Raw genomic sequence first — 22,408 nt, 5'->3', positions numbered from 1 at the left:
AACTGAAAAAACAATCAAGTCACAGATTCAAGTACTTTGAACCCCAATGACAATAAAGAAAACCATACCTAAGCATAGCATGGTAAAATGACTAAAAAAGATAAATAGAAATATCAAAAGCATCAAGAAAAAAAGGCACATTACCTTCAAAGAGTCAAATATAGAATTTTAAGCTGATTTCCCAGCAGGAATAATGGCAGCCAGTAAGAAATGATATGGTATTTTCAAAGTTTTGAAAGAAGAATAACTGCTAACCTAGAATTCTACACCCAGTAAGAATATCATTCAAAAATGAAGGTGAAGGAGTTCCTGTTATGGTGCAGCAGAAACTAATCTGACTAGTATTCATGAGGCTACAGGTTCAATCCCTGGCCTTGCTCAGTGGGTTGGGAATCTGGTGTTAAGACCAAACTGTGGTCTATGTCACAGTTGTGGCTCAGATCCCTCATTGCTGTGGCTGTGGTGTAGGCCAGCAGCTGCAGCTCCAGTTCAACTCCTAGCCTGGTAACTCTGTATGCCATGGGTATGGCCCTAAAAAGCAAAAAGAAAAAAAGAAAAAAGAAAAAAAATTACACACAAAAATGAAGGTGAAATAAAGACATTTTTAGACAAATAAAAACAAAAATTATCAACAGCAGACACACACACAAAAGGTAATAATAAAGAGCAGAAGGAAATTATACCAGACAGAACCTTTGGAAGAAAAGAAGGAATGAAAAGTAAGGAAAAGGGTAAACATAGGGGGGATCTAAATGAATATTGACTATAAAACAACAATGTTGTGTGCAGTTTAAACTATATAGACAATTGAATTACAAAGCAACAATAGCATATAGTTGGCAGGGGGTAAATTGAGTTACTATGCCTTTGCACTGTATAGGAAGAGGTCACAGAACTAATTTATATCAGAGTATAAGTCAAGGATGCATGTTGTAATCTTTAAGGTATCCACTAAGACAATAGTAAAAGAATGCATATCTACAAAGTTAACAGAAGGCTTAAAAAGTGAGTAAAAAATACAAAAGAATGCAATAAGAAGAGAAAAGGTACATAGAACTTGCAGAATGAATAGAATGCAATTGGTATGATAGAATATTTAAAGAATATATAATTGACTACATTAAATGAAAATGGATTAAATATGCCAGTTAAAAGAGACAGACTGAACTAAAAAAAGGAAACTATGTTTATAAGAGATGAATTTAAAATATATGAAAGGTTAAATGTTTTTAAAGATGGAAGAAAAATCAGGCAAAATATCCAAAAGAAAGAAGCAGTATTCATATAAAAAATGTAGACTTTCTTTAAGGTAAAATGCATTACTAAAGATGGACATTCCATAATAATAAAAGGTTCAATTCAACAGGAAGATATAACAGTACTAATTTGTATGTACCTAATATGATCTCAAAATAAATGAATCAAAAATTACCAGAACTAAAAGAAGATGTAGATAAATATTTAATTATGAGGAGAGACCTCATGCAACTTATAGAACAGGTAGACAAAATAATTAGAGTAAAAAATATTTGAAGAATAAAACATGACCTGTTTGATAAATAAATAACACTACAATACCAGACATACATTTTTTCAACTACACATGGAGCATCGATAAAAACTGATGATATACTGGACCATAAAGTCCTCATGAATCATACAGGGTGTCCTCTAACCACAGCAGAATTTAGATGAAAATCAATAACAGAAGAGAACTAGAAAATTACTATGTTTGGAAGTTAATAAATAAATTTAAAATGACTAGAGAGGAAACCACAATGGAAATCAGAAAATATTTTTTTGTACTGAATAATGAAAATAGAGCATATCAAAACTTATGTGACATGCTAAAACTCTGCTTAGAGGGAAATGTATATTCTAAAATGCATATATTAGTAAAGAAGAATGACTTAGGCATCTTCTCAAGAAACTAGACTTTTTTTTTGTCTTTTTTTTTAAGGGCTGCACCCTCAGTATATGGAAGTTTCCAGGCTAGGGGTCGAATTGGAGCTGTAGCTTCTGGCCTATGCCACAGCAACAGCAATGCCACATCCGAGCCATGTCTGCAACATACACCACAGCTCACGGCAACGCCAAATCCTTAAACCAACCCACTGAGCGAGGCCAGGGATCGAATCTGCATCCTCATGGATACTAGTCAGATTCATTTCTGCTGAGCCATGACAGGAATTCCGAAACTAGATATTTTTTAAACCAGCAAAAAAGTAGAAATAAGGAAATTTAAAAGATAATAGCAGAATTTTTAATGGAATAGATATCAAAGAACCCAAAGTGTGAAACAACCAATAAAACTGATAAATCCCTGGTAAGATTAACCAAGAAAAAAAGAGAGCATACACTAATATTCAGAATCAGGAATGAAAAGAAGAAAACACTCTAGATCATTAGATTCGAATTTAATGATTTAAACACACTATAGTACAAAAACTGCTAATACACATTTCAACTTGAATGGATCTCAAGGGCATGATCCTGAGTAAAAAAAGGTCAACCTCAGAGTTCGCATCATGGCTCAGTGGAAACAAAACTGACTAGTATCCATGAGGCCCCAGGTTCGATCCCTGGCCTTGGTCAGTGGGTTAAGATCTGGTATTCCTATGAGGCATGGTGTAGGTCACAGACTCGGTTCAGATTCGACCCCTAGCCGGGGGACCTCCACATGCCAAAGGTGCAGCCCTAAAAAGACAAAAAAAAAAGGTCAACCTAATAGTTTCAAAGATGCAACTGACAAGAGCTTAATCTTTAAAGTGTACAAACAATTTATACAACTCAACACCAAAAAAGCCAACAACCCAATGGAAAAATGGGCAAAAGACCTGAATAGAGATTTTTCCAAAGAAGATATACAGATGGCCAACAAGCACATGAAAAAATGCTCAATATCACTGATTTATTAGAGAAATGCAAATCAAAACTACTATGAGGTACCACCTCACACCAGTCAGAATGGCCAGTACTACTAAGTCCACAAATAACAAATGCTGGAGAGGGTGTGGAGAAAAGGGAACCCTCCTACACTGTTCATGGGAATGTATATTGGTATAACCACTATGGAAAACAGTATGGAGGCTCCTTAGAAAACTAAATATAGAAATACCATAGTACCCAGCAATACCACTCTTAGGCACATACCCAGACAAAACTTTCCTTGAAAAAGACACATGCACCCTCATGTTCATTACGGGACTATTCACAATAGCCAAGACATGGAAACAACCCAAATGACCATCAACAGATGAATGGGTTAAGAAGATATGGTATATATACAGTAGAATACTACTCAGCCATAAAAAAGAACAAAATAATGCCATTTGCAGCAACATGGATGAAACTAAAGACCCTCACACTAAGTGAAGTAAGTCAGAAAGAGAAAGGCAAATACCATAGGATATCACTTATATCTGGAATCTAATATATGGCACAAATGAACCTTTCCACAGACAAGAACAGACTTGTGGTTGCCAAGAGGGAGGGGGAGGGAGTGGGATGGACTGGGAATTCGGTGTTAATAAATACAAACTATTGCCTTTGGAATGGATAAGCAATGAGATCCTGCTGTGTAGCACTGAGAACTATATCTAGTCACTTACGATGGGGCATAATTATGTGAGAAAAAGAATGTATATACGTATGTGTGACTGGGTCACCATGCTGTACAGCAGAAAAATGACAGAACACTGTAAACTAACTATAATGGAAAAAATAAAAATCATTTTAAAAAAACATCAAACGATTCCAGTTACATAATATTCTTTAAAAAATGAGAAAATTATAGAGATGGAAAAGAGATTAGCTGCCAGAGGTTAGAAAAGACAGAGAGGAGTTCCCGTGGTGGCGCAGTAGTTAACAAATCCGACTAGGAACCATGAGGTTGCGGGTTCTATCCCTGCCCTTGCTCAGTGGGTTAATGATCTGTCGTTGCCGTGAGCTGTGGTGTAGGTTGCAGACGCGGCTAGGATCCTGCACTGCTGTGGTTCTGGTGTAGGCCAGCGGCTATAGCTGCGATTCGACCCCTAGCCTGGGAACCTCCGTATGCTGCGGGAGCGGCCCAAGAAATGGCAAAAAGACAAAAGAAAAAAAAAAAAGAAAATACAAGGAGTGGGAGAAGACATGAATAGAAGGGATAGCACAAGGGATTATCTCTGAGGTGATGAAATAGTTCTGTATATTGATGGCAATGGTGGTTACAAAAATCTACATGTGATAAAATGATAGAGCTTTAAACATACTTTATATCTATGTAAATGCCCTGGTTTTTATATTGTACTCTGGTTACATATGATGTAATCAGTGGGGAAAATTGGAAGTTCCCATTGTGACTCAGCAGTAACGAACCCAATTAGTATCCATGAGGATGCGGGTTCCATCCCATGGCCTCACTCGGTGGGTTAAGGATCCGGTGTTGCTGTGAGCATTGGTGTATGTCATAGACACCGATCAGATCCTGCATTGCTGTGGCTATGGTGTAGGTTGGGGGTTACAGGTAGGATTTGACCCCTAGCCTGGGAACCTCTGTATGCTGCGGGTGCAGCCTTAAAAAGAAAAAAAAAATGGGGGAAATTGGCTAAAGGATCCACATGACCTCTTTGTACCATCACTGTAAAAATACTCTGAATCTATAATTATTTTAAAATAAAGCTTTAAAAAATAGATGATGATAACCACAATGAAAAAAAAAAACTTCACACAAATTAGGATGGTTTATTTTCAAAAAACAGAGAATAACAAGTGTTAGTGAGGATGTGGAGAAATTGGAACAAACGTTGGTGAGGGTGTGGAGCAAACGGTGCATTACTTGTGGCAATATAGAATAGTGAAGCCACTGTGGAAAACACTTTGATAGTTCTTCAAAAGAAGTTAAACGGAATTACCTTATGACCAATCAATTCCACACAAAAGAACTAAAGTCTGGCACATGTACACTTTAACACCAATATTCATAGCAACATTATTTACAAAAACCAAAAAATACAAACAACCAAAATCTATCAACAAATGAACAAAATATGATGTGTACACACGTGCACACACATACAGGGGAATATAATTTAGCCATAAAAAGGAATAAAATTCCAACATACTACAATATTGATGAAATAACACAGACACAAAAGGGCAAATATCGTGATTCCACTTATACAAGGTAGTTATTAGAGTAGGCAAATTTAAAGAGAAAGGAATTGGAATAGAGGTTATCAGCGGCTAGGGGGAGAGAAAATAGGGACTTATAGTTTAACAGGTACAGATTTTCTGTTCAGGAAGATTAAAAGAATTCTGAAAATAGTGGTGATGAGTACACAACATTATGAATGTACTTTATGCCATTGAACTGTACAGTTAAAAATGGTTAATATGGCTAAGTTTCATGTTATGTGTATTTACCACAATTAAACAAAAGATAGGATATCATTAATTTTTTTTTTTTTTTTTTTTTTTTTTTGCTTTTTAAGGCTGCACTTGTGGCATGTGAAAGTTCCCAGGCTAGGGGTCGAATCAGAGTGCAGCTACACCACAGCTACAGAAACACCAGAACCAAGCCGCAGCTGCAATCTATACCACAGCTCATGGCCATACTGGATCCTTTAACCCACTAAGCAAGGCCAGGAATCAAACCCACATCCACATGGACACTAGCAGGATTTGTTTCCACTGAGCTGCAATGGGAACTCTTCATGAAACTCTTTATGTGAATAAATTTAAAACTTTTGCTAAACAAATTTCTAGAACACAATCAGTAAAATCAGAAAATCTTATCTCCATTAAGATAACAAATTTAGGAGTTCCCGTGGTAGCGCAGCGGAAACGAATCTGACTAGGAACCATGAGGTTGTGGGTTCAATCCCTGCCCTTGCTCAGTGGGTTAACGATCCGGCGTTGCCGTGAGCTGTGGTGTAGGTTGCAGACGCGGCTCGGATCCCGTGTTGCCGTGGCTCTGGCATAGGCCAGCGGCTACAGCTCCAATTAGACCCCTAGCCTGGGAACCTCCATATGCCGCAAGTGCGGCCCTAAAAAGACAAAAGACCAAAAAAAAAAAAAAAAAGATAACAAATTTAGAGTTTAAAATTTCCTTCCTCCATCCAAAAAATTTCCAGGTCCGTAAGCTTCATTGTTTCTATCAAACATTTAAGGAAGAAATATTACTAATATACATAAACTCTTACAAACAAGAAATAAAAAGAGACACTTTCAACTAATATTATAAGAACATTTTAATCTGTCCAAACCTGATGAGGAAGGGAAATTACATGTTAATTAGTCTCAATCATGTGCATAGATGCAAAAATCCTAAATGAAATTTTATCAAATTAAATATAGCAATATGTGGAGTTCCCATCGTGGCGCAGCAGAAATGAATCCGACTAGGAACCATGAGGTTGCGGGTTCAATCCCTGACCTCGTTCAGTGGGTTAAGGATCCAGCATTGCTGTGAGCTGTGCTGTGCGTTGCAGACGTGACTCGGATCTGGCGTTGCTATGGCTCTGACATAGGCCAGCAGCTGTAGCTCCAATTAGACCCCTAGCCTGGGAACCTCCATATGCCACAGGTGTGGCCCTAAAAAGACTAAATAAATAAATATAGCAATATATAATTAAATAATATGTCATATTTAGGACAACTGAGGAAAAGCTGGGAAAAAGAAAATTTAGCAACTTCAAGTATCACTTTAAATTGATACAGTTTTACAAGGAAAATAAATATTCAGATAATAAGGAATGTATATAATAAATGAAATCAAAAAAAGAAACAACAGTATACATTTTAAAAACCAGAATTATGAAATTATATATCAGTGCTTAGAGTGGAGCTAAAGGAAGTGTTGAATATTGCAAAAGAAAGAAGATAATACAGCCTGTACCACTGTAAATGTTTGCATATTTTTTAAACAAACAGCAATATTACTGGTGATTCTATGTGAATGTCAAAGCCTTAATTACCAGAAGAAATACGACAATCCAAGTTAATTATACAATTAATCAAAATTCTTAAATAATAGGTAAGTATGTAAATAAAACATTAAGACAAAATATGGTTTGGAGTTCCCACTATGGCACAGCAGATTAAGGATCTGGTATTGCTGCAGCTGTGGCTTAGGTCGCAGCTGCAGGTCGGATAGGATCCCTGACCCAGGAACTTCCATATACTGTGCATGCAGGAAAAAAAAAAAAAAAAGACTAAGTATGGTTTATCCCACAACTTCAAAGTTGGTTTAACAACACATTAAAAGCATAAAGGAGAAAAAATATTATCTTAATGGATTCAAGAAAACCCTATACTAAAATGCCATATCCATTCATGATTAAATCAAAACTCTTAGTAAAGTAGGACTAAATAAGAACTTCTAAATTGATAAAACCAGAAAAAAATTAAAACAAAAAAACTACATTAAACATTATACCTAAAGGTGAAGTGTTCCAAAAGCAATTTAAAAATGAGATTTTAAAATGGTATGGTCCCAGGTTGGTTTTCCTGTGAAGGAGACTAGGAGATATAGATTTTCAAACACTACTTCTATTAAGAATTGCGTTGGGGGAAACAACCCAAATGTCCATCGACAGAGGATTGGATTTGGAAGATGTGGTATATATACACAATGGAATACTACTCAGCCATAAAAAAGAATGACATCATGCCATTTGCAGCAACATGGATGGAGCTAGAGACTCTCATACTGAGTGAAATGAGCCAGAAAGACAAAGACAAATACCATATGATATCACTTATAACTGGAAATCTAATATCCAGCACAAATGAACATCTCCTCAGAAAAGAAAATCATGGACTTGGAAAAGAGACTTGTGGCTGCCTGATGGGAGGGGGAGGGGGAGGGAGGGGGAGGGATCGGGAGCTTGGGCTTATCAGACACAACTTAGAATAGATTTACAAGGAGATCCTGCTGAATAGCATTGAGAACTTTGTCTAGATACTCATGTTGCAACAGAACAAAGGGTGGGGGAAAAAATGTAATTGTAATGTATACATGTAAGGATAACCTGACCCCCTTGCTGTACAGTGGGAAAATAAAAAAAAAAATTATAAAAAAAAAAAGAATTGCTTTGGGGATCAACATAAGTGTAAGAGAAAGGAACAATCAATCCCCAAAAGACCCTAACCAAATTCACAGGGAGGTCTGGAACTGGCACAGCCCTTCAAAGGTTTCTGAATTTGGAGAGGAAGGAGCAAGACTTTATACCTTCTCACTAATCAGTCTGGGATCTGAGCCGCATCTGTGACCTACACCACAGCTCACAGCAAGGCCAGATCCTTAACCCACTGAGTGAGGCCAGGGATTGAACCCTCATCCTCATGGATACTGCTTGGATTCGGGAACTCCCATGAAGCATCTCCCTGGGTGAGACAATCTTCTTCAACTAAGATAAATCCAAATAAGGGCTGTCAGCTGAGATCTGTCTTCTGGCAGCACCTCCAGTAGTTGAGGAAATAAGTCCTCCATTCCTAAAGAAGACCTTGGGTGATGGATCACAGAATCAACTGCAGTTATCATTTTAAATGGCTTCAAAAAAATCAAATACCTTGGAATAAATCTAATGCAAGGTGTACAAGAGTTCTACACAGAAAACTATAAAACATTTCTAGGAAAAATTAAAGACCTTTAAATGAGTGGAGATATATACCATATTCACTGATTAAAGGTATCAATATTGTAAAGATATAAGTTCTCCCTAAACTGATTTTTTTTTGTCTTTTTTGCTATTTCTTGGGCCGCTCCCGCGGCATATGGAGGTTCCCAGGTTAGGGGTCCAATCGGAGCTGTAGCCACCAGCCTACGTCAGAGCCACAGCAACGTGGGATCCAAGCCGAGTCTGCAACCTACACCACAGCGCACGGCAACGCCAGATCGTCAACCCACTGAGCAAGGGCAGGGACCGAACCCACAACCTCATGGTTCCTAGTCGGATTCGTTAACCACTGCGCCATGACGGGAACTCCCCTAAACTGATTTTTAGATTCAATCCAATTAAAACTAAAATCCCAGGAGGGTGGTTTTTCCCTTAATTTTATTTTACTATGGCTAGAACACTTAACATGAGACCTATCCTAACAAAATTTTAAGTGTACAAGACATTATTGTTGAATATACATGTATATAGTAGACCTCTAAAACTTATATTGCTTAAGTGACACTTAATGCCTTTTGATTAGTATTTCTACATTTCCTCTCTTCACCCTCGTCTCTAGGAAACACCATTCCACTCTTTGATTCTATAAATTTGACTATTTTAGATACCTCATATAATTGGAATTATGCAGTATTTGCCTCTCTGGGTCTAGCTTATTTCACTTAGCATAATGTCCTCAAGTTTCATCCATGTCTCATATCACAGAATTTCCTTCTTTTTAAATGCTGAACAGTAATGTATATACCACATTTTCTATATCCATGTATGTATTGATAGATATTTATATTGTTTTCACATCTTGGCTATTGCAAATAATCCTGCAATGAACATGTAAGTGCAAACATAATTTTGAGATCCTAATTTCAATGCTTTTGGATAAACATCCAGGATTAAGATTTCTATGTTGTATGGTAGTTCTGTTCTTAATTTTTTGAGGAAACTCCATACTGTCTTCCAAAGAGGCTGTACCATTTTACATGCTCCCTAACAGTATATAAGGGTTCTAATTTTTCCATATTTTAACCAGCATTTTTTGTCTTCTGTTTTTATTTTTTGATAATGGTCATCCTGACGGGTGTGAAGTAGTATCTCATTGTGGTTTTGATTTACATTTCACTTAATGATAGGCGATGCTGAGCATTTTTTCATATACATGTTGAACATTTATATGTCTTCTTTGGAGAAATCAATTCAAGTTTTTATCCCATCTTTCTTTTTTTTTTTTTTTTCTTTTTTGGCTGGTCCCAGAGCACAGAAATTTCCTGGGCCAAGGATCAAACTTGCGCCACAGCAGCAACCAAACCACTGAAGTGACAAAGCCAGATCCTTAACCCGCTGCACAAGGGAACTCCTATAATCTCTTTCAATCAAGTTATTTGTTTTTTTGCTATTGAGTTGTAAGAGTTCCTTATATATTCTGAAGATTAACCCCTTATCATATATATGGTTCACAAGTATTTTCTCCCATTCTGTAGGTTGCATTTCTCAGTCTGGATTGTTTCCTTTGCTTGCATAAGCTTTGTACGTTGATGTACTCTCACTTGTTTATTTATGCTTTTGTTGCCAATGCTTTTGGTGTTATACCCACGAAATCATGACCAAGTTATGAAGCTTTCCTTGATATTTTCTTCCAGGAGTTTTGCAGCTTTTGGTCTTAGGTTTAAGTTTTTAATTCAGTTTGAGTTGATTTGTGTGGATAAGGGTCAAAATTCATTCTTTTGCACATGAACATCCAGTTTTTCCAACACTATTTGTTGAAAACACTATCTTTTTCCCATGTATATTCTTGGCACCCTTTTCAAAGCTCGGTTGATTGTATATGTATGGATTATTTCTAAACTCCCTGTTCTATTCGATTGGTCTATATGCCTGCCTTCATGCCAATATCATACTCTTTTATCAGTTTTGTAATACAGTTTGATGTCAGGAAGTGGGATTCCTCCAGCTTTGTTCTTCTTTCTCAAGATTGCTTCAGATATTTGGGGTCTTTTGTAGTTCCATGAAAATTTGAGGATTATTTGTTCTATTTGAAAAATGCTATTGGATCTTTGATGGGGATTTCATTGAATCTGTACATTGCATTGGGTAGTATGGACATTTCAACTATATTAATTAGTCCAATCCATGAACATGGAATATCTCTCCATTTGTTTGTATCTTCTTTAATTTCTTTCAGTGTTTTATAGTTTTCAATATATAACTCTTTTGCCTCCCTACTTATGTTTATTCCTAGGTATGCTATTCTTTTTGGTGCTATTATAAATGAGATTTTTTCCTAATTCCTTTCAGATAGTTCATTGTTAGTATATAGAAATGCAACTGATTTTTGTATGTTGATTTTATATCCTGCAACTTTATCAAATTTATTAGTCCCTGTCTTCTGCAAATAGGGACAACTAAACTTCTTCCTTTTTTTTTTTAGATTATAAAATCTTCCTCTTTAATCAAGGCTTTTAACATGGAACAGATTTCTTGAATAAAATGGAAAGTTTCCAATACGTTGAAATATTAATCACCATACACACAACACCTGGCAGGAAAAAATGAAAAAGTTTACACAATCCTTGTAATAGCCATGGTCTTATTCTGAGATGCTTCCTCCATCTGCCTAGTGTATTCTGGATACAGAGATTACATTGATTTGGGGAGTCACATTTAGCTGAGGTTGCAAACCAAATAGCATGCATCTGGCTAGGCCATGGTCCTGTTGGCTCTGTTCAAGAAGTGAAGCAGTCACCAGCACATTCAGTGTATTGAACCTTCTTTAAATATCAAAGTGAAAAACAAGAAGGCAACACAATAATGTCATCAGAAAGATGTTAGCAAGTGAGGACAGCTGTGTAAAGCTTGAGGCTGAAAAATGTCTCCCCAGATTCATTTCTTTGGCTTCTTGGGCAGTGGCCACGGAACAGCAAGATGTGAGGTTCTGGTTCATGGACCATATAATGGACCCATCCCTGACTGTGCTGAATGCCAAGATCCCTCCATTCAGATTCAGATGTCAAATGTGTTTTAGGGACCAGTTTGGCTAAGACCTTGGGCAACATTTATTGCTATTAACTTTCTTCTCTGCTTTTGATGCATTACATAAGTTTTGGTATGCTGTATTTTTGGTTTTGTCTCAAAGTGTTTTCTAATTACTTTTTTGATTTCTTCATCGACCCAATGGCTGTTCAAGAGTGCAGTGCTTAATTTCCACATATGTGTGAATTTTCCAGTTTCCTTTTGGCTATATTATTTCCATTGTGCTCAGAAAAGATATCTGGTATGATTTCATTGTTCTTAAATTTGTGAGGACCTGTTTTGTGACCAAACATGTTGTCTTTCCTGGAGAAAGATATGCATGCTTGCAAAGAATTTGTATTCTGCTGCTGTTAGGTGGAATGTTCTGTAAATACTTGTAAGGCCCATTCACTCTGTAGTATTGTTTCCTTATTGTTCTGGGTAGATATTCTATCCATCACTCAAAGTGAAGTATTGAAGTTTTCTATATAATTGTATATATTTAGGTTATCTGATATTGGTGCATATATAACTGTTATATCTTTCTGTTAGATTGACCTTTTTATCATTATATAATGTCCTTCTCTGTCTCATCTGACAGTTTTTTTTTCTTTTTATGGCCACACCTGTGGCATATGAAAAATCCCAGATTAGGGGTCAAATTGTAGCTGCACCTACAGGCCTATGCCACAGTCACAGCAACACCGATCTGAGCTACATCTTTGACCTACACTGCAGCTTGCAGCAATGCTGTATCCTTAACCCACTATGTGAGGCCAAGGATCGAACCTGCATCTTCATAGACACTATGTCAGGTCCTTAACCCACTGAGCCACAATAGGAACTACTTGCCTGACAGTTCTGGACTTAAAGTTTATTTTGTCTGATATAAGTATAGCCACCCCTGCTCTCTTTTGCATACCATTTGCATAGACTTTTTCCATTCTTTCACTTTCAGCCTATCTGTGTCCTTAAATCTAAGTGAGTTTCTTGTAGGAAAGACCCATCATGGCTCAGCAGAAAAGAATGTGACTAGCATCCATGAGGACACAGGTTCGATCCCTGGCCTCCCTCAGTGGGTTAAGAATCTGGTATTGCCATGAGCTGTGGTGTAGGTCGCAGAGGCAGCTTGGATCTAGTAGCATTGCTGGGGTTGTGGTGCAGGCCTGTGGCTACAGCTCCAATTCAACCCCTAGCCTGGCAACTTCCATATGCCACATGTGTGGCCCTAAAAAGACAAAAAACAAAAATTTTAAAAAGTGAGTTTCTTGTAAAAAGTATGTACTTGGGTCTTGCTTTGAGCTTTTTAGCTACCCCACATCTTTGATTGAGGAAGTTTTACCTATTCATATTTAAAGAAGTTATTGATAGGGAAGGATTCACTATTGCCATTCTGTTAGTTGTTTACTGTTACTCTTGAGATTCTTTTGTATTTCCTCTCTTGCTTTCCTCCTTTATGGATTGTTGATTTTTTTGTATTGATAAGCTTTGATTCTTTTCTTTCTCTTTTGCATAACTTCTATAGGTATTCTCTGTGGCTACCTTGGGACTTACATAAAACATAACAGTCTATTTTAAGCTAAGAACTCATGTTAAATTACCTACAAAAACTCTACAGTCTAGCTTTTTCCCCATACACACCTTGTTATTTTTGTCACATTTTACATTTACTCATATTGTGCATCTTTTAGCGTATTTTTATAGTTTTTTTAATGCTTTTGTCATATAACTTTTAAGCTAGAAATAAAAGTGATTTATCTACTACCATTACAAAAAGAGTATTCTGTATCTATATATTTATCTTTACCAAGATGTTTCATTCCTTCTTATGCTAAAATGTAGTTGTGTTTTTGCTTTTGTTTGGCTTTTTTTGGCTTTTCAGGGCTGCACCCGCAGCATATGGAGGTTCCCAGGCTAGGGATCTCATCAGAACTATAGCTGCTGGCCTACACCACAGGTCACAGCAACGCCAGATCCTTAACCCACTGAGTGAGGCCAAGGATTGAACCTGCAACCTCATGGTTCCTAGTCACATTCGTTTCCACTGTGCCACAATGGGAACTCCAAATGTAGTTGTTTAATATCCTTCCATTTCAAGTTGATATACTCCCTTTGGCATTTCATGTAAGGCTGGTCTAGTGGTGAAAAACTTCCTCAGCTTTTATTTGTCTAGGAATGTCTTTATGTGTCCTTATTTTTGAAGGACTGCTTTGACAGATACAGTATTCTTGGTTGGCAAGGCTTTCATTTTTATTTCAGCACTTTGAATATATCAACCCACTCCCTTCTGGCCTGCAAGGTTTCTATTGAAAAATTTCCTGATAGTCTTTTGGGGGTTCCCTTATATATGACAAGTTGCTTTTCTCTTGCTACTTTCAAATTTTTCTCTTTAGCTTTTGACAATTTAATTATATGTCTTAGTGTTGATTTCTGAGTTTATTTATTTAGTGTCCTTGAATCTAGTTGCCCATTTGGAATGTTTTCAGCCTTTTTTTTTTTTTTGTCTTTTTAGGGCCACACCCATGGCATATGGAGGTTCCCAAGATGGGGGTCAAATCAGAGCTGTAGCTGTTGGCCTACACCACCACAGCAATGACAGATCCGAGCCACATCTGTGACCTACACCACAGCTCAAGCAACACCAGATACTTAACCACTGAGTGAGGCCAGGGATCAAACCTGTGTCCTCATGGATACTATTCAGATTCGTTTCTGCTGAGCCATGACAGGAACTCCAAGCCATTATTTTTTTGAAGAAGCTTTCTAGTTTTCTCTTTCTTCTCCTTTGAGATTCCCCTACTACCCCTACTGGTCCACTTGATGGTGTCCCATAAGTCCCTTAAGCTTCTTCACTCTTTTTTCTTTTTGTTCCTCTGACTGAATTATTTCCAATGACCCTAATTCACTGATACTTTCTCTTGCTCTTTCTAGTCTGCTGTTGTATCCCTCTCATGAGTTTTTCAGTTTTGGCTATTGTATTCTTTAGCTCCATGATTTGCTGCATAGTTTTAAAATATTTTCTCTTTGTTGAAATTCTCACACTGTTCATGCATTGTTCTCTTGATTTTGGTGAGCATCTTTGTAACAGTTATTTTGAATCCTCTGCCAGGTAAATATTATAACTGTTTCATTAGGGTCAGTTTCTGGAGAGTTAATGTGTTCCTTTGTTTGAAATATCTTTGCTGATTCTTTGTTTTCCTTTATTCTCTATGTTGGTGTCTGCACATTACACAAAGCAATGTTCACAGACTGACTTTGTACAGGAGAAGACCTCCACCAATTAGCCTGGTCAGAGATTCTGAGGGTCTCTACCAACTCTTTCCTTCCCCAGGGAGAAGCAAGCAGCCTTGGTTTCTTTCTACTCGCTCTGTGCTGAGGGGGAGGAGCTATGGCATTTACCAGTCCAAAATGCCATGTCCATTCTTCTCCAGGTGGCTGGACTATGTTGGACACATCAGAGCTCCAAGCCTGGCAAGACAAATGCCAGTTCTTTAGGCAGTCCAAAGAAATTTTGGCATTCAATGCACAAATCTACTCTTCCATCTCTAGGAATAAGCTGAAAGCTGGGGAGTTCCCTGGTGGCCTAGTGGTTAAAAATCTGGCATTGTCACTGCTGTGGCATGGGTTTGATCCCCGACCTGGGAAATTCTGCATGCTACACAAGCATGGCCAAAAAAAGAAAAAAGAAAAAGCCAATAACTACCTCAGAAGGTAAAGCTCACTTATATGTAATAAACATACAATTTAAATTTTTTTAAAAAGCTAAAAGCTGAGATGTTTCATCCACTCACTCCTTCCTGAGCAAGGGGGAGGATATATGGCATCTACCAGTCCTAACCATTGTCTCTGTTCTCCCCCAGGCAGCTAGAATATGCTAGATCCCTTAGAGCTCCTAGATTGGCAAGTCACATGCCAGTTCTCTGGGAAGCCTTAGCAAAGCTGGAGCACTTGATGTACAGATAGATAAATGCTTTCCTTCCCCAGGGGAATGTTGAGAGCTAAGATTCTTTTGTTTTCTTGCTCTGTGCTCAGGAGGAGGAAAAATCTATGGTGTCTACCAGCCCAAGCCACCATCTCTGTTCTCCCCTAGAAAGATCCATCCATCTAAGAATGGCAAGACAGAAACCATTCCTCAGAAAACTTGGGGTGCCAGATGTGTGAATCAACCCCTTTCCCACCCAAGAGAAGCTGGAAGCTAGAGGTTCTCTTCCTTAACATACAGTGTTGTGCTGGTGTCAGGGACTCTGATGAAAAGGGTATCTCAAATCTCCCTGCTGGCTTCTGTGAATCTGGTTTCATGTTCACCCTGGGTACAGGAGCCTTTCAGTTAGTTCCTGGACTTCTCACAAAGGGAATTTGTCCATGAATTGTTGCTGAATTGGTGTCTGTGAGGGAAAAGAGGGTCCAGGGCTTCTTAATCCACCATCTTGATGATGTGATATCATTCTCTTAAGAGTTTTTTTTTTCATCAGATGTGACAAGCTGATTCTAAAACATATATAGAAAGGCAAAGGGCCAAGAACATCCAAGATATCTTTAAAGAAGAGGAACAAGGTAGAAGGATTCACTTTATCAGATATCAAGAGCTTATTATAAAGTCCAGTAGTTAAGACTATAGTATTGGTGCAATGACAAATAGACTAATAGAACAGAACAATTAGAAGCAATTTCACATATATGCAGACACTTGATTTATAACAGAGAATTTATGACTGTAGAAAAATGGGGAAAAATATATTCCCTATAATAAATGGCACTGGATCCGCTGAATATCTATATGAAAAAGATGAAGCTTGAACCCTATATCTCACAATACACACAAAAAAATTTCAGGTATATTGTAGATCTAAATGTGAATGGAGGATTATCCCAAGATAGGATATGGTGGGTGGGCGGCAGAGCAGAGTTAGTGAGAGAGAAAATGGGGTAGGTATAATAAAGCCAGTTGATCAAAAGCCTTGAATGTCACACTGAAAAGTCTAGATTTAAACCTATAGAAAATGATTTTATCTGGATCCCACTCTCCTAAAAAATTCTTGGATTTAATGATTCCCAGTCATTTTCTTGATCAACCAGCCTTAATAATTAAGGTCAAATCTAGATACACTATGTCCTATCTAGTTAAACCAAGAGATGTTTTGTAGAAAATTAAGGTTCACTTCTATGACATCACCTCAAATAATTAGGAACATACTACAAATATCACCAACAGTCCCCAATAACCATTACAAATCTACACATACATATTTTTCTTTTTTTTTGTCTTTTTTTTTTTTTTGCTATTTCTTGGGCTGCTCCAGCGGCATATGGAAGTTCCCAGGCTAGGGGTTGAATCGGAGCTGGAGCCACCGGCCTACACCAGAGCCACAGCAACACGGGATCCGAGCCGCGTCTGCAACCTACACAACAGCTCACGGCAACGCCGGATCGTTAACCCACTGAGCAAGGGCAGGGACCGAACCCGCAACCTCATGGTTCCTAGTCGGATTCGTTAACCACTGCACCACAACGGGAACTCCAATTTTTTATTTTTTTGTCTTTTTTTTTTTAAAGAGCCTTTTTTTTTTTTTTTGCCATTTCTTGGGCCTCTCCCATGGCACATGGCTAAGTAGGGGTAGAATCGGAGCTGTAGCTATGGCACAGCCACAGCAATGTGGGATCTGAGCCGCGTCTGCAACTTACACCACAGCTCACGGCAACACCGGATCCTTAACCCACTGAGTGGAGCCAGGGATCGAACCCACAACCTTATGGTTCCCAGTTGGATTCGCTAACCACTGAGCCACGACGGGAACTCCTAAACATACATATTTTTCTAAACACGCTGTAAGGTTTAACTTAGAGTTTCAGTTAGAGTATTTCTTGGAGAACTCATTTGAAAGAGATACTACCTTTATTTGCCTCTCCCACAAAAAAAAAAAAAAATCTTTCAACCATTAAAAGATACCTAATACATAATACAGTGGCTGGCTCATAACAGGCTTTCTATTTACTGAAATAGATTGTTAAATTACACCAGTATATTAACCTTACTCATCTCTCTCATGGCTTGGTAGACTTTGATCATATCCCTCTTTCAACCTTTCTCTCTCTCTCTAGACTGAAAAAACAACTAGAAAATCCCTCTAACCTTTTGATGAATTTAATTGGGTTCCTAGGGATTTTTATCAGTTGTTAACTTTTTCTTGAGGAGCAGCCACCAGAATTACCTGTATGATTGTGAATGCAAATCCACTTTTGGTCTTTTACATGGTAAAGATAAAAGTTGTATTGTGTCATGTTTTCAACATCCTTCCTGGTAATGTCCACCATATTCTTGGCTTTGAGGACCACATTCAACTCAGCCACTTCTTCACAGATTGATAAACAGTGATTTTTAATTCTTTTCCTTTAACAGTAATATTGTGTATTGTCTAATTCAGAGACTGATGAGATGTATTTAGCTTCTGAGATCATCTCCCATGAGTATCCACATAAAACTACAGACTCTCAGCCACTCCAGCTGAAGGTGGCAGATATGATTTCAAGAGGTCCAAAGTAACCCTTTCATTTTTTTTTTTATCATGAGCAACTGTGTCCCCACTGGGGAGGCTTTTCTAATAATTCCCTAGGAGAAATTTGCTGATCCCTCTGCTATGCATCCTGACTGCCCTGATTTCCTTCTGCATTCTGTTTTAAAGGATTTCCTAGTCGGGTTTGTTTCTGTTGCACCACGACGGGAACTCCTGTTTTAAAAGTTTTTTAAATTGCGTGATGACATACATACATCTTCAATGACTTCTAGATCCCTTTCTTGAGTCATAACTGAGCCCATCATCTCATAACTATGGATAGATTTGCTTGACCTTATACAATGAAGTGCCTCTGACTGTTCTGCCCACTTGGTCTCATGAGATCTTCCTGCAATTTATTCTCATCAGCTTGCCTTCACTCCTTGCAGATAAACTGGTGAGAAACCTGAATATTCTGCCCATTGAAGGGTGTATATTTTTATCTTTCTTCCTCTCCATCTAAGAGTTGCTGTAATAGCAGCTGTTTGTGTTGAAAATTAAAATATAAAAATATGACCTATGTGGCCAATTCCCACAAGGCTGTTTACTTCCTTATTTATGAATCAGATTCTGTCGGCACAACTTAGAATCTTGACTATCAGCAGATACTGCAATTAAATGCCCTTGCAAAGCCAGCAGAGGGTGCACCAGGGCACTGGAAATTTTACCCAAGATGTAGCAGTATCAATTTAACTCTAATAGCCAATCAACATTTCCTTTCTTTTTTTTTTTTCTTGGTATACTAAAAGTAATATCCCCAAGATAAACTGAAGTTGAATTTGGACTAAAATTCCTTCAAAGCATACTCTAATTCTTCTGAAAGTGAAGTTCAGGAAGAATAAGAAATACATGGGTAAATGTAGTCTGGCCAAAATGTAGGTAGAGTAGAAGAAAATGAGAGGGCAGATCTGAGCCCTCTACTTTGTAAAAATTCTACAGTGAAGCTCTACCTAGCTACCTCACAAAAGCCTCCAGGAAATAGTGTATTATAGGGAAATAGATACTGCCAAGAGACCAACTTCCATTCTAATTTTGATCATATTTGTATGACCTTGGACAAATCACTTCCCCCTTGAGGAACCAAGGGGGAATAAACAAAATGCACTCATGGCCCCTCATAAACTCTAAAAAACTGACTTCGATTGAGGCCAGCAAATGTAAAGGGTCGACATGTTTGCTTTACTCCTAAAAAAGATTAAAACCAAAACAATAAAGGACAGTAGATAGGGCACTGTATTTAAGCCTAGACAGAACTATTTGAAGTGCCACGCAAAGGAAAGGCAACTAAATGCCATTATAGGCCCTGTTTTCATGCCACCACGGAATATAGCTCCTGCTAATCCTCAGCCTACAAACATGAGTCTGTCCATTCTGAATGCCAAAAAGCCTTGGCCACCATTTGACTAAGGAAGTTCAATTACTTCATCTTTTCACAGAATATCAATGCTCAGCTGCTAAGTATTTCTACTGGGCATTGTTGGGGGGGGGGGGTGGATAAAGGGAACCAGAAGCCTGGTTAATTATCATTAACTACAGTGTTTAAAGTTTCAAGCATAAGAAGCATGTCTACTGATTCTCTTCTTTGATAAGCTGTTATATAAGTTGAAGTGTGCTCAGAAGACATTTTAAGGCTCAGGACAACTTTATAATGCAAAATGTAGGAGTTCTCTTGTGGCGCAGCAGGTTAAGGATCCAACGTTGTGTCACTACAGAGGCTTGGGTCTCTGCTGTGGTGTGGATTTGATTCCTGGCCCAGGAACTTCCACATGTTGGAAAGGTTAAAAAAAAAAAAAAGGAGTTCCCCTCGTGGCGCAGTGGTTAACGAATCCAACTAGGAACCATGAGGTTGCGGGTTCGGTCCCTGCCCTTGCTCAGTGGGTTAATGATCCGACGTTGCCGTGAGCTGTGGTGTAGGTTGCAGACGCGGCTCGGATCCCACGTTGCTGTGGCTCTGGCATAGGCCGGTGGCTCCAGCTCCGATTCAACCCCTAGCCTGGGAACCTCCATATGCCGCGGGAGCGGCCCAAGAAATAGCAACAACAACAACAACAACAAAAAAAGCAAAGTGTAGGAACTGTGTCAGTCCTAACATTACAATATTATTATGAATGTGACACCAGCTTTGGATGGGTGTTCAGAGTAAGACAAATAATGTTTACCAAGTATGACAAAGACTCTGGATGTGGTAATAAATACAGAGGGCCTGGGTCCCTCACCTCAGGAAATTTATTTGCACAACTTGCCCTCTTCCCCAAGAGGAACAAATTATTATTCTTTAACCACCTCAAAAGGGTTCCTGGCTGCTTCTCAAGTTTTACATGAGACAAAATATGGCAGTCAAGAGAATACTTATTTTAAGTGCACTAAATTTACTAAAATAAAGAGCTAGAAAAAGTAGAAAACGGACACCAAAGCTATTAGTTTGCTGACAAGGGCTCAAACACCATAAAGATTGTAAAAATACAAACAAACAAAAACCAACCAAACAAAAAACACAAAACTGTTCTTGAGAGACTACTCTTAAGTCATTATTCCATCAGTAGACTCCTGCTCTCAAGCTAGCAGGAGTGAAGACAACTTCACACCAACCCTCCCCGCTCCACTTCCTAAAAGAGTCAGAACCGGCATGCAAAGGGTGAGTTTTATTTCCAAAGATTTTTTAAATTGCTGTTCAGAAGTTGTCTAGCAAGACGGCATATTTCTACCAGAATTCCTCAGGGGCGCTGATCCTCACTAGAACACCGAGGACAATCCGTCTCAAATTGCAGGTAAGTGCGAACAAGCCCACGATCTGGTCAGCGCACCAGGACCCCGCGCCGAAAACACTGTTCAAAGTTGTTTCAAAGGGTGTGGAGCAGTTTTTACAGCTGTTTACAGCTCCAACTCCAAACGAGAGCCTGCTAGTGCTGGCATCAGCTCCGGACACGAAAAAACAAGCACCGCGGGCGGAGAATCTCACCGGGAGCTGAAGGGCCAGGCTGCTGCCGTTAGTTCGCCAGGGGGGCAGCGCCTGTACCTCCGCGCCGCCGCCCGGCCGGGAGCGCCGCCAAGTTTTCCCCAGGCAGTCGGAGCCGGGGGCGGCGGGCGCCGGCCAGAGTTCCCAAGTCCAGGGGTCCTGAGACAGTCGGCGCGAGCTCGGCCACGGACCAAGGACAACCTGCCCCGAGGGGACCTCTCCCCGGCTCGCCCGCCCCTCCCAGGTCCAGCCGTCGAACTCGGCTCAAGGTGGCAGAATTCCCCCGGGCCCCATGCCCGTCCGGAGTAACTCACCTGGTGCCCGTCCTGGGCGTCTGGGGGAAGCGTGGTTTCTCCCGGTTCCAGCAACTGCTGCTGCGGGGACGGCTGCTTTAAGTGGCGGGTGATGGGACCATTGGGGTCGAGGCCACTGGGGCTGCTCAGGGTGCCGGAGGTGCCAGGGGCACTGGGGCCGCCGAGGCGGGACTCGGCGCCCCGTTCCCGCCGCAACTCGGAGCGCAACTCTAGGTAGCAGCACAACGTCAGCAGGTGGAGGGCCAGCGAGAGGCCAAAGAAACCCAGGAAGAGCCGGCAGCTGTTCCCTTCGCCCGCCCGGGCAGGGGCCCCGCGACAGCCGCAGCGCTGGCTCCCGCGCTCCCGCGGCGCTGCCGCGGGCAGGGGTTCCCTGCGCTCCACCTCGGGGTAGCCCATGGTCTCCGGAGACACCCTCTCTGAGGCCCGGGAGCCGCCGCGTCTGCCTCAGCCCTTCACGACCCCTGACAGGCGGCTACTGTCCTGCCATCGGCTGGGGGCTGTAGGGACCCGTTCCTGCGCGACGGAGGCTGGGCGGGACCGAGCAAGGAGCAGCCGCATGTGCAGCTCCACTCCGAGGGGTGGGAAAGGGAGGAGGAGGGGCAGGAGAGAGGGGCGGCTCGGCCCTCCGAGGGAATGAGGGAGGAGGCCCCTGTCGACCCCGCCCCGTGCCTCAAGCGGCTGCCGGGACGCCCAACCACCGGGCCCGCCAAGCCTCGGCGCCCCGCCCCCTGCCGTTCCACCCGGGGCCTCCAGCCGCGGGGCGGGGTCTGGGGGCGTGTGGTTTCTCCTTTGCCCAACGGCTCCACCCAGATCTTCTCACTTGCCCCGTTCCAGTTGGCGACTCCTTCTGTCATTCATCTCTGGACTCCGCCCCAATTTAACCCTTGAGCGCCAGTAGGGGGGAAAGGGGGAGGAGGAGGGAAG

The 22,408-nt window shown here is 40.1% G+C and overlaps 1 protein-coding gene across 4 annotated transcripts in view; it reads right to left on the bottom strand.

The window, feature by feature from the left end:
- EDA (ectodysplasin A) overlaps positions 1–22,114 on the bottom strand; it is a 336,815-nt gene extending 314,701 nt beyond the window's left edge. For all 4 annotated transcript variants that reach the window (XM_047765045.1, XM_047765046.1, XM_047765047.1 and 1 more), the window contains exon 1: positions 21,485–22,114. In XM_047765045.1, coding sequence (XP_047621001.1) covers positions 21,485–21,880 — 396 coding nt within the window. In that variant the 5' untranslated portion in view covers positions 21,881–22,114. The remainder of the gene's footprint in view (positions 1–21,484) is intronic.
- Positions 22,115–22,408: the final 294 nt, after the last annotated feature.

This window comes from Phacochoerus africanus, chromosome X, assembly GCF_016906955.1.
Source record: "Phacochoerus africanus isolate WHEZ1 chromosome X, ROS_Pafr_v1, whole genome shotgun sequence".
Lineage (NCBI taxonomy): Eukaryota > Metazoa > Chordata > Mammalia > Artiodactyla > Suidae > Phacochoerus > Phacochoerus africanus.
Note: the sequence above shows the minus strand (reverse complement) of the source record. Positions and strands in the feature narration are given on the sequence as shown.